The sequence below is a fragment of the Candoia aspera genome, chromosome 1, assembly GCF_035149785.1.
Source record: "Candoia aspera isolate rCanAsp1 chromosome 1, rCanAsp1.hap2, whole genome shotgun sequence".
NCBI lineage: Eukaryota > Metazoa > Chordata > Lepidosauria > Squamata > Boidae > Candoia > Candoia aspera.
Window position 1 is genome coordinate 28170558 of NC_086153.1, and position 13442 is coordinate 28183999.

The 13442-nt window shown below is 40.3% G+C and overlaps 2 protein-coding genes across 2 annotated transcripts in view; one reads left to right on the forward strand and one right to left on the reverse strand.

Annotated features, from left to right (window-relative positions):
* Positions 1–10245, reverse strand: part of REL (REL proto-oncogene, NF-kB subunit) — a 50783-nt gene extending 40538 nt beyond the window's left edge. Inside the window, exon 1 of the mRNA XM_063301120.1 lies at positions 9904–10245. Within this exon, the coding sequence (XP_063157190.1) occupies positions 9904–9910 (7 nt within the window). The 5' untranslated portion in view covers positions 9911–10245. The remainder of the gene's footprint in view (positions 1–9903) is intronic.
* USP34 (ubiquitin specific peptidase 34) overlaps positions 1–13442 on the forward strand; it is a 617663-nt gene that overhangs the window by 339046 nt on the left and 265175 nt on the right. The window lies entirely within an intron of this gene.

Below are 13442 nucleotides of genomic sequence, written 5' to 3' on the forward strand. Positions count from 1 at the left end.
AAAATAGGTATAGAATCAACATTGGAATAACAGTACATGAAAAATGTGTCCATATCCCTTGAATCATAATAAAAATAAAACATAAAGGATGAATGGAAGTTAGGTTAACAGAAAGCATGATTTTAAATAAATGTGAAACGTTTATTTGGATATTGATCACCAATGGGCATCATAATATATTACCATACCCATAAATAAATAATGAAAGGGCAAGAAAATGACATATTTTCAACATATTTAAAATAAAATACAACTTTTAAAAAATTAATATAAAATCAATTGACATTTAAATTCAGTGAATAGAAATCTTTGGAGAAGGACAGCTCCAGTCTCTGCCCAAAGATCCCCAGTTCCTAAAACTTACATGTTACGTTAATTAAATTAGAACTAGAAACTGGCTTTTAAAAGTGAAGATGAATCAGCTAATTTGGAAAGCAGAAAGTCATGCAAAACATTCACAGTTCCTTCTGATGTTAGCTTTTCAGCTTTAACTGCCATTCCCACCACCTTTCCATCTGGATTCTTTGGCAGAAAGGGCATTGTTATTGGAAAAAACTGAAATAAAGGTCTGCTGATTATTTTATGAGCTCAGTTCAAGGTATGTTACTGTCCTGTACAAAGCTTCAAAGGTTTAGGCCCAAGATATCAGAACAAGCACTTATTCTTGTGCTGTCCTTCTTGTTCTCTTAGAGCTCATCCACACAGCCTCCTTACCCTGGCTCCGAGACAGCCCATGTATCATTTCTTGAGAACATGTCCTCACAAAGGAAATGCCAGCATGTTGCCAGGCTACTGCTGAGGCAGGCTGAAGTCAGATCAAGAGGGTCACACAGAAAAGTGGTATTTTTCTGGAAAACTGGAGAAAAACTCCTATGTGAACATTCTGGTGGGGGGACTGTCTTTGGAGGGTCAACAATTTGCTGAGCTCCAATGGGCCCTTGGAGACCACCCCCTCCCATCTGGCTGGAGGACTCCACGTCTACATAGCCCTTTGTACTGTTGCTGCCAGTGCAAAGGGCTTGCTTGTGCAGCTTTTCCTTTCTTTTTCTTTGGGGGGATTTGGCAGGAGAATATCGACCTTGTGGAAGACCAAATGTGGGTCTTCCACAAGGTCGATATTTCCATTGGCAAGCTCCTTGCCAACTCAATTGGTGGTGATGCTGCCAGGTGCTATGTTCCAGCAGAGCTTAACTCCATCAGACATGAGGCAGGCACCCTGGATGCTTGGAGGGTTATGTGGCAGGCACAGCTCTTTGAAGGCAGTGTTGTCTGCCAGATCCAAGGCTTCCCAGGAGCTGTGGTGGCTAAGATAGTACCAAGGCATCCCAGGAAGTGGAAGAGGCAGAACTGGAGACCTTGCACAGCAGAGTAGAGGGAAAGGAGCTCAGGGAGCTGGGAAGGGTATGAGCCTAGTTGCCACCATTCTGGAAGTCAATACAATTCCCAAACTGCATATTTTGGGCTTTGTTTTCCCCTTTTCTTTCCCTTCCCTGCTCTTCAGCTCTGCTCACCCATTTCTGAAGCTTTTTCGCAGCCAACTGCTGCCCAGAACATAACAAACATATTCTGTACAGGTATCAACATTACTAGCCTTGTTGCAAAGGCACTGTAAAAAGGTCACTGCAGGAACAGTGATTTTCATGATATACTTTCCTCCCATCTTGGGGACAGAAGGAAAGCACATCAAAGAGGCTGTATGAATGACCCCTTAGATCAGGGTTTCTCAACCAGGGTTCCGTGGAACCCCAGGGTTCTGTGAGAGGTCACTAGGGGTTCCCTGGGAGATCACAATTTATTTAAAAATTATTTCAAATTTGGGCAACTTCACATTAAGGAGAGAAGTTTCATTCTTTATTTTTAGTTTAAGAACACTGTTAATGCATATATATAGCCCTACACATGAAACGAATATAATAATTTTGTAACTTCTGGCCTCTATTTGGGCCTGAATGTGCAGGGGTTCTCAGAGGCCTGAAAAGTATTTCAAGGGTTCTTCCAGGGTCAACAGGTTGAGAAAGGCTGCCTTAGATCATTATCACTGCACATCTTGCAGATCATGTATACATTTAACATCAATAATCAATTTTGTTTTCAGGCATTCAAGATAGATATCTGCCCTTTGAGACAGGCCAGGACAGAAAACAGATCCTAGAAGGCAGTGTTTCTGCCTTCAACTGAAGTCCACACGTCTTAAATTTGCTGAGGTTGAGAAACACTGCTATAAGGATTCCAGGAATGCTACTTTATTGTTGTTGGGTATGATAACAGGATCTTGAAAGCCCGCCCCTTCAATACCAAATTGTATCAAGGCAGAGTTATTCTGAGTTTCCTTCTCATTCTTTCCACTTTCCCAGGACTGAACTGCCATTTCATCTCCCTTAACAGTTCCTCCATGCCAAGGTCATCTCTATATCCCTTTGCTGGAGATGAAGTAATTTAGAAGGGTATTGTGAATGTATCTTTTCATTCACACCTTTTAGAGTTTTATTTCTTTCATGGATTTTAGGATTGAATTATTTTTTTATATTTTAGTAAGCACTCAGAGCTCTTGGGGTTTAGTGGCACACGTCTAAACAAATAAATAAAAGTTACAGTATAAAAATGAGCCTGTGAACTTTTCAATAAGGCGGGCTTATGGCTTTCATTCCATGTGTGGGCTCCCCAAAGTATTAGAAGTCCTCTATAGGATGAACTTCTGTAGAAGTACATGAACTTTGATCAGATTCAGCAGAGCTCTCTTTTTAAATTCTTAAATTCCATTTTCAAAAAGCAGATTCGTAGCAGTGGAATTCTGATGCTCTTTGTAAAAAAAAATAAAAATTTATTTGGTTACATTTACCTTGGCCCAAGCTCAACCCTGAAAAAAAATATTCTCAAAGCCAGAGATCAGATATGCAAGATCTATATGCACAGATTACATATTCATGCACAGATTGCCTTTATTTTAGCATTGATTAAACACTGCCAGTCCCCAAGTACCTGTCTGCAGGAGGATCAATTTCCTGACTAGAGAGAAAAAAGGACACCAGAGCACCAGAAAAGCACCAGAAAAAGGAAACAGATTATCTATACAGCATCTTCCAGCAAAATGGATAACCCCCCCCCACCGACTTTATCAAAAAGTGCCTGACCACTCAACCCACTACAACCCAACCAACAGAAACTATGAAGAGGATAACACTGCCATGCATCAGAAACATCTCAGAAACCCAGGGCCGCAACTAGGGTCTGTGTCACCCGGGGCAAACATGGATTCCACACCCATTTTGCGCCCCCCCAGTGCTCATTTTGTTGCCCCCCCTAGTTGCAGTCCTGCAGAAACCACCAACAGACTGTTACAACTGTATGGAATCACCGTAGCACATAAAACAACTAAAACCCTTCAAAACATCCTAAGTAACCCAAAAGACCGAGTAGCCCAAGAAGAAAAAACAGGAGTCATCTACAACATACAGTGCAAGGACTGTAACAGTCACTATGTAGGACAGACAGGCAGAAGACTAGCAGAGTGTATCCATGAACACCAACTAGTAGTCAGAAGACATGATGAAAACTCCTTAATCTCACAACACATGGACAAACTCAACCATACTTTCAACTGGGAAACTGTGAGCATCCTAAACCAAGCCAAATCCAAAAACACAAGAGAATTCCTGGAAGCCTGGCACTCACACAAAGCAGCCATCAACAGACAGATAGAGGTAAACAACATTTACATACCATTCAAAAGAGACAATAGAAAAGCCAAAAGACCAGAACACCTCCTTGCCAGCAATCAACACCCAGATATGCAAAAATCCACACTAGGATCAACACCAGATGAACCATCACACAGCACAATACACCCTAATCAAGGAACTATTAACTCAGGTAATCAACCAAGCAGCAAAGAGCAGCCCCATCAAAGAACTCCCAAGGAGAGAACAACACGCCTACCAACACAAGCAGGGCAAGCCACGGTATATAAACTGAGAGCAAGGCCCACTCCCTCTTTGCACTAAAGATGTTGCCTAGTCTGGCAGTGAAACGTCTGCAAGCAAACAACAAGGCTCAGAGAGCACCAAGGATCCAAACCATGAGCAATAAAAAATAACAACTGAAAGCACTGATATATTCATCCAAAATATCAAAAGAAATAATGAGCAAACCTGGAAAAATAAGATTGTCAGAGAAGTATGCACAGAAATTTAGTTCAATGGTAAAACATATGATTGGCCTGCCAAAGATTCTGGAATCTTCAGTTAAAATTTTTGGAGATTTTGGAAAGCCACTGTCAGTCAAAACAGACAATCTGTATACTAATTCTCATTGTGTTTATCAGTTTGTCTGTTTGTCCTCTCAAGTTAGCCCAAACAGTATATTATACTGCAAAAAGTTTTGAATCAAGGTACCAAAAGCTAACTTAAAGAATGCGTTAAAAAAATCCAGGACCTGTTACTCCTGTGGAATTGAAATTTCCACAATGTCCACACCAGTTTTATTTGTAAAGTCGTGGCTGTTGCAGTGTCCCTGAAGTCACATGATCACAATTTCTGATGCTCCCTGCCAGCCTCCCAAAAGCAAAGTCAATGGGGAAGCCAGCAAGAAGTTGGAAGTCGCTCCTGCTCCTACTGCTTTTTTGCCTGCCTGTGGTCATTCTGTTTACCTGTTTAGGTAAGTAAATATTGGTTTATTATTGAAGTTCATTTGCCATTAGAATTACTTTTCTGTTTATGATATATACAGTTCTTAGATGATCATAGGACTGCCCAGCACTAGGGTAAAAAAAATATGGTCAACCTAAAATTTAATGTTCATTCGGGTCACATCAGATTGTACTACCTCTCTCTCAAAGGATGACCCACTGGGTCACAGGGTTGTCTAGTACTGAGCTAAATGGATAAATTGTTTGAGTTTAGTCTAAGGTAGTTTCCGATGATACTCAGCTGGTTAAAAAGAGCAGTATTGTGTCATAGGCTTAGAAGATGCAACTACAGAAATGGGAAGCAATGACCTCATTGATACCTACAGTGCCTTATACTCAAACTTTATATTCAGTCTTGCATTAGTAATTTCAAAAACCCTCATCAAGTGATCAAGTCAATCTAACAAGCAATTAGACACTCCTCTGCAAGCTGTTGAGCATAGAGAGAAAATGGGTTGTGATGCCCACTTTGGACTGTGCCCCCACCAAGTGCTAGCATATGTGTCTTGACATTTGACTCCAAAAGATCTGTGGTCCTTCACAGAAAAAAAAAAAGTCTTCAAAAATTAAATGTATGTGATGCAATGGCATAGTTGCCCATTTAAAAAATATGTATGTCATGTTTTAAGCATTCTAAATGCACTCAGGCTGGAATTACCTCTTGACAGTTCTGTTCTACAGAAGTAGATTGGAAAATTTTCCCAACTCTCAATTTTCACTTCTACCTCTCTATGTTCTTGAAAGGTGTCATGTTGGACAATTCCTGTCTCAAGTGTTAAAACCTTAATTCAAATGCTGTATCTAAGGCAGAGGTGGTGTAATACAATTAGAAAGAAAAAGCCCCCCCCCCATTGTGAAAATCCTGGTTTTAGGCATATCAGAACTGCTGCACCAACTCTGAATCATCATCCAAGTCGCTGCAGCCTCTGCCATCTAAAATGTCAAATCCATCCCAGGTGACCAAGAGATGCCTACCTATATCCTCAGACAGCAGGGATTCCTCCTCTTATTCTACAAGGTTCCTATGAAAATTCATCATCTACTGCATGCATAATTCTTGCTCTGCACAAGTCAGTTCAAGATTCCTCTATAAGACTATTTAGAGACACAATGGGCAACCTTTACATGAGGATATAGCTGATGATGCCATTGGATAAGCTTGGATCTTTTCCCCCCAGAACACAAGGAGGAGAGAAAGAGGGAAATTATGCCACCCAAAATCACCATTTTGACGCCAAATTTCAGTAATGTAAACTTGTGGGCCTCTGGGAGATTGCAGATTGTTCACCCGTACTTTAGAGTAAGTTATTTAAAAGTTTCTTTATGCGAGAGGGAAAGCTTCTTCAGACTTCACGTAAGCTATCCAAGGTCTGTGGGTGCCATTGTACACATAACCCCTCCCAAATAGTTTCCTCAAGACCCTCAAGTTAAACAAAAAATATTACAATTAAAAACGGTCATAAACTCACACTGTCTTCAAATTCCATGAGTCTTCAAGGGTGAAAACCATTTTTTAAAAAAGATTTGGCCATCCTGTGAGATTTCAGCCATGATTCAATATCTGCGTATAATCATTTTTATTTAACACTTGGACCACAGTTCACCTACAGACTCTCACTAAATATCACTGCTTCATAGACCCTAGGCTGAAAACCACCAATCTAAAGAATAACTATTTTGTTTCTCTTTTTTATGTACTGGTAATTTGTTGTAGCTCTTTTCATCTCCATCTCTAAGCTTAATAAAACTATGGCTTAGTGCAATGTGTCAACCAAGCCTAAGACTCCTAGAATCCATATAACATAGTGCCATATTCAAGCTCCCAGTTGATCACAGAGCTCTAGTAGTGATTTTAGGCAGCCACTGTCACTCAACCCAACCTACCTCACAAGGTTGTTGTGGGGAAACACTGATCCCCACATAGCAAACTGAGTTCCCATAGAAAAGGCTGAATATAAATGCAATAGATAAAAATGCATAAAATGTAAGAGGAAAAGAAATACAACTGCTTTTACCTATGATTAAAATTAAGTCAGTTTTACAGCTTCTCCTGTAAAGGAAATTGTACCTCTGGCTTCCAGGAAAGCCTTGATGTTACAAAGAAGGCAAGCCTGCCATCTGAATGGCACCTACTTGCTACAATAGATGTCAGATATTTGCTGTTTATTCACATAAACTTTTTATTTTTGTTGACATTAGCCTGTAATTAGCTCAACAGTCTACTACCTTCAGTCAGGCTCTCCTTTCATTCCTCAAACCATCAGTCCCCTAGCCCACAATCTCAGGGCTAGAAGGCCCCATTTCTTTCCATGTGTTGCCTTTGCCCAGGGAGATCCATGGTGCCCTGCATAAGCCGAGAGAAAGCTTAGCTCCTTATGTGCAAAGGCATAATCTTTCTCTCATTTGTGGTGCTTTGCAAAGGATTCAGGCAACTTGCTGAAGTGAGACCAGTGGTGGATAGTAAGCAAGGAATTCAAAGGACTTTGGATAAGTTCTGACTTCCATTGAGGCATTTTAAAACATTTTGGCTCCCTTGGTTTCTTCTACTATACTTACTCTAATTATTTTTGCTTCTATCCACATTTATTATGTTCTTCAGCATGGTCATATTCAATGGCGAATATACATCCTTTCCTAAACTGGTTTTGAAATGTCCACATAGGCAAGTTCAGAGAATGTATGAAAAATATCCAGCATTTATTTCTACATTTTAAAATACATTTTGTCAATTAGATGTTGAGTTTACAAGTGGGGAGTCCTATCTCTGAATATATATAATGTTGAAAATGCCCAATACATGGATGGTGCTATTAGTTTAATTTCAACATTAAGTCAAGACATGGTAATTCAACCAATCTTTTGATTATATTTAAAAAGTATTAATAGGTCATTGCATTGTTTTACTCATTACATTCTGCCCTGACATCCATTGAGATAACAAATATTAAATATTTAAATAATAATAAATAAAACAGTGTCACCAATTTGGACAAAACAGGAAACTGTATTTAACTGAAGACTTCCTGGTTTTCTTGTTTGCTCAAGAAAAGAGAGAAGTAAAAGTTTGTAAGTGAAAGGTTCATTCATAGCTTGGTATATTAAGCAGAAATATAATAATATGAACTTTCCCAGTGTGGTACATTTTATACTACCCTTGAAGTTATTTTTTATTGTTCCATATCAAAAACAAAAGGTCTTGAAATCAATATTTCACTGCAAAGTGGTCTCATAAAATGACACTGGCAACAGAAATCTAAAAGCTATCTTCCATGTTATTATGTGAACTTCCTAATGCAATGATTAAAAAAAATACAAGACTTAAATGTAGATTTTTATGCCTCAAGCTATGTAGAATACAATAATTTTTGCAGCACTTTTCATATGCAAAGTATTATAGTACAGATTCACAACAACTGTAAGAAGTAAGATATTTTTCGAGCAATGTGATATTTCTCACCTAGACATTCTCACAATAAAAAACTCTTCCACCAATTACTTCTATTTAGTAGTAACAATGGTACTATACTACACAGCACACCTACATTCTAATAATCAACCATAACATATTCAAATAATTACAGACTACTTCATAACTTTCAAATAACTTTGAAGCCAGCACTAAAGAAAATGTGATGTAATTAATAACATTAAAAAAACACAGTTCCAAATATTATGTCATTAATAGTTGTTTCCAGCAAAAATGTTATAAAGGCTAAGGATTCAATGTTGATAAGTGAAAGATTTTGATTTTTAGAAACTGGGTACAGCTCACCCCTTAAAAATGAGATGAAGCCTAGCTGTGGATCTCCATTAGAAGTTCAGGCTCTATAAAATCTGACTATATAAAGAAATCCTTACAGTGCTTATGTGGAAGTAAATCCACTTGGAATCAGTGATGTTATTTGAATACACATACAAAACTGAGATGAATTCTGTTCAGTTTTCCAATCTTCTCTGCCCCTCCCTTCCATATCTGCGTTATATTGCAAATAAAGATGCAATTCAATATGGCAACCGCTGGAATAAAGCAGTAACTCCAGGATACATCCACTGTTTGGTGGCATCATTCCCAATTTCAATAGCAAGAACAGAGATATGTGTCACAGCAGTATTCAGCAAGTTCCAAAGTTAAATGACAACAAATGCGATGTTATCAAGTATTTGCTGTAATTCTTTTTAAAAAGCCAACATTAATTATGAATTAGGATTGTCTCTTTCCAATTCCTCTCTACCTCAATTTTACGTAATTTTTTAAACACATTTGTTCACAGCAATTCTTACTCAGAAAAGTTGAGACTGCCAGTGAGAAAATGGCTTTAATGCCTCAAAGCTGCCTTTTATAGTAGAGGCATAAAGCTTCAGCTGCAAACTAGAAGTGCCCTAAAGAGCAATCTAAATACCAAAGCAGAGAGGCTTGTAAGATTTTAAAGACTAGCTTTAGTCAAAAGACACAAACTTTTGTTTTAACAGATCTGAAGGTGCCACAAGGCCCTCTCTTCTGCTGCAAGAAAATAGCAAGGGTACTTCTCAGAAAATATCAACTGACTTAATCAGTCATACACTGATTCTAGTATTTTATCACTTAATGTACATCTGTACCCTATTCTTTTTCCACGCCGCTGAAAGTAACATTTTAGCTTAGAAGAACCTATAGAGGGCAAAGTTTAAAAAAGGACCTTATCTAAGGCAACTCACTGCTCTTCAGAGCAGAGATTCAAATCTTCAGTGGCCAGGTAGAGGTCCACCACTCAGGATTTTGACTGTGCTATTTAGCTTTTATTCTCCCTGCACACTTTTACTTCCACACTAGGAAAAAATTCAGATGATTAATCTACTATCAACCATCACCTCCCGAGCCTTTAGCTCCTGCAGGAAAGGGAAAGGACCAAGAAGTATGCAAAGTATTTCTCAATACTGTTTAAACCCTGTATCTTATAAGCAGCGTCTCTAGCTTTAAATCGCAAGACGTCGTTTTCTATCCAACTCTCCTGCCAAGAAAGAAAACATTTTTGTCTGGCCCCAGGGACTCAAACCAAAGTGACGGCGGGAGTGCGGGAGGGGGGGGGGGCTGCTGATATCGGAATACCATCAAAATACGGACGCCACCGAGCCTTAGGCTCTGCTCCCTTTCCCCAGCCCAATCGCGTCGAGCAGAAGGCGCAGGCAAGCCTCGCTAACCTGGAGCCGAGAGAGTCCGACCGCGCGACCCGAGCGCTTACCAGCCATGGTGGGACCTCCCCCCGCTGAGATTCTGCCCGAGGGAGGGTCGCGTCTGCGGAGCTGCTTCTCGTGCAGGCTGCAGTCTCCGTCTCGTCTGGAGGTATTTCTGTACCGTGTCTGAGCGCCGCTCGCCTGGGTCCGGCAGCTAGGATCGTCCGCTTACCCGTTACCGTCAGGGAATTTCCCGAGTGACGTAGGCGAAATCTCAACACTTCCCTGATGCCTCTCAGTCAAACAGCCACCTATAACTTTCTTTGATAAATGTCAAGGGAGGGACCGCCCGCCGCCTCCTCCCCGGTTTCCAAGCCTACCTGTGCTTCACACTTCGGCTGCAAACGCTTAAGACGCGGAGGCTGAGTTGTATCGACGGGTGAGGTCACGCCAATCGCCAATCCACGCGAGCGCGCCCCTCTCTTCATGGGCGACAGGCGTTGCCTCGCTGTAGTTCCCACTCAAGCTGATGTCGGTGGTCCCTCACTTTGTTCATCTCTTACCTTTCTTCAGGAAAGGAAGCCTTCTGAGCGTCTCTCTCTCTCTCACCAAGGGGCAACATCTGGTTGACCTGGTCAGGCCTGGTTGGTGCTTGGATGTGACACCACAAGGAAGCCCCAGGGTTATACGCTAGACAGAGAAGGTGGGGGGAAAAAATCCTGGAAAAAGGGAGTAAGAAAGCCCTTCCTTCCTGTTGCCAGGATAAGTGCATGGGAATATCTGTGAAGTCACAAGGAGATGTACTTGACTGAAAGGAGACCTTACTGCTACTTACTGAACCTGTTTGGTCAAGAGTCTGGCAAGAATACTGAAGGAAGGGCTAAGTCAGGTGAATTGGGAACCTGTCTTAAGGTTGGCTTTGGAAGGCATCTTCCTCTTCTTTTCCTTTTCTCTGAGGAGGTGGGAGCTTCAGAAACTGGGCTGGAAAGAGATTGTGCTCCCACTGAGATAGTGTGGCAGGACTCATGAGGCCTAGAGTCCCTGCTTCAGAGGGCATATTTACCTAACAGGTTGGCCAATGAACCTCAGCAAATGGGTAGTACCATTTTTAAACTCCCTCTGCTCCTTGAGATTTTTAAATTTCAAACCCAGCATGGCTCCCGTTTTGAATGTCATAAACCCAGATGTTGCACTTGGCATTTGTGGTCAGTGAGCACTATACTGTACTTCCCACTGATGAAATATTCAGAAGAAGTTCTGCTCCCCAATTACTGAGATTAAAGTGTGGATATGATTATAATTATAGATTGGAGCATCTCCACAGACCTATATTATAATTTATTATTATAGGTCAGACTTTCTCAGACCTGTGCTCTGGGTCTCACTCCTTTGATAGTCATATTTGGCTCACCCCCTTTCCTCCATATGACCGATGGCAAAGATTATCTGTTGGTTTGTTTTAATCATGAGCAAGCTTCATTTCTGCCCTCTGTCATTATTTTTAAAAAAATTATTGCTGCCTTTTGCTTTATTTTATTGCCTTTATATCCTGCCTTTCCTTTGAGAGCTCAAGATGCCTTATAGAGGGGCTCTTATAATTTTATAAGTAACCAGTAACCACCATCTAGAACAGTGTTAGCACCATCTAAAGCAGTGCTTTTCAAACTTGGCAACTTTAAGATGTGTGGACTTCAACTCCCAGAATTCCCCAACCAGCATTTGCCCCTTCTCTCTGGAACGATCTGTCCCCCGCCTCAATATGAGACAGACCCCAACTCATCTTGCCTTTAGGAAAGACCTTAGGATCTGGGTCTTCTCCCAGGCATTAGGGGTCAAGTGAATGGGAGTCCTCTTTTGAGGTTTGTTCTGTGCTTAGTTGCCATTTTATATTTTAGCTTTTGTATGTATATCTTGGTTGTCTGTTGCTTGTTGCTTATTATTGTCGTTGCATATTTATGTTGTATGCTACCCAGAGTCACACTATCTGAATTGGGCAGCCTTATAAATCTTGAAATACTGCAAAATAAAAATAAATAATTACATAACTAAGTAAAATAACTTGCCAGTGTCCTTCCCCAATATTCCATGTATTTGTTTATATTTCTCTGTGAATTTGTGAAAGAACAAGTAGAAAAACAAAAACCCTGAAAGGCTGCTGATGGCTGTGAGAGAGATAGTAGTAAGGGAAGATTGTTTGTAAAATACACCAGTAAAAGCCCCTGGAGGCAGCGCTTCATAAACACGTGCTACAGCTTTGAAACAGCACAGCTAAGCCCTTTTGGAATTAAAAGGGCATAGTAAAACACCAACAAACCTGCATCCAGAAGCTCTTCTGAGAGGCTGCAGACTGGGTGCATCATGCGAACCAACATTAAAGATGCCATTCTGAGCAGAGTGGGGTTATGGGAATGAGAAATTAAGGAAGGTGGGTTAAAAATAACGCATACACAAATTTTAGAACACTGGAGGCTGTATGAATGAGACACTGAATGTCTATGAAGTGAGTAAAAGAAGATTGATTGCATGTATTTTCAAGCCCTGGGTTCAGCAGATAGAAATGGAAGCTAAGCTCAGAAACAGGGTGATAGGCATGGAGTGCTGGCAGTGGTGGTCAGGCGTACAGTGTGGTGAAGAATCATCCCTGTAGAAAACAGACCATCTTCTGAATAATATAAATAGAGCAGAGGTTTCTGATCTAACAGCAATGTCGGTTTCAAAAGAAAAAGCTCTAGCTTTTCAACATTTGGAAGATGCCAGTGAAAGGAAGAAGCAAGGTAAGGGAATTGCCAGTTGGTTGAGAATTCTACTGGCAGGCTAGAAAATATTTTGAATGCCTCTTTGGATTGAATCCAGATTTTGTCATGCTTAGAGTGGACTCATAGAAATCAATGAGTCTTAGGTTAGTCCTAAGTTTAATGTTTTGTCAGTTCTACTGTCACATCTTGAGAGGGTACTCACTGAAAAGATATTATTGCACCATAGTTTGTAGAGATCTCTAAGCAAAAGAGTTTAATGGCATGAAAAGAAACAACTATTTGCTAAAGGCAGCAAATTAAATTGCTATTAAAGAGCGCAGAAGTTGGACAGAGCTAGCAGTCTCTAGCTCTAAATGTATCTCAAAACCTCAATCCTTTCAAGTATCATTGACCTTAAAAAAGGTTAAGTGTGACATAAAGTTTACAGAAGGGTCACTCTCTGGTAATTCAAATACCCTTTGGGATGACGTTAACACGAAACCACAGACTGTAACTTTAGTATTTAAAATATAGACCACTATTTAAGAGAAAGAATCAGAGGTGCAACTTTCATTTTCAATCTATTTCAAACACGACAGGATCACTACAGTTTCATTACTGTGAACACAATATATAGTATATAGATCTTTAAAAAGGAAGAAGCACATTTGACATGCATGGAATGATTTAGCATTAATACAAGTTGCAGCCCCCCCCCAAATGATAATCCAGCTGACTTTTATTGTAAAAGATAAAAGTTGCCACTGTTACAGAAGATTCTGGGATCCTTTGCTGTGCTTGAGAGGTATCAGAGGCCCCCAACCTTTTTCATTCTGACAACTGCTGCTGCTTTTTCATCATCAGAAAGAGGA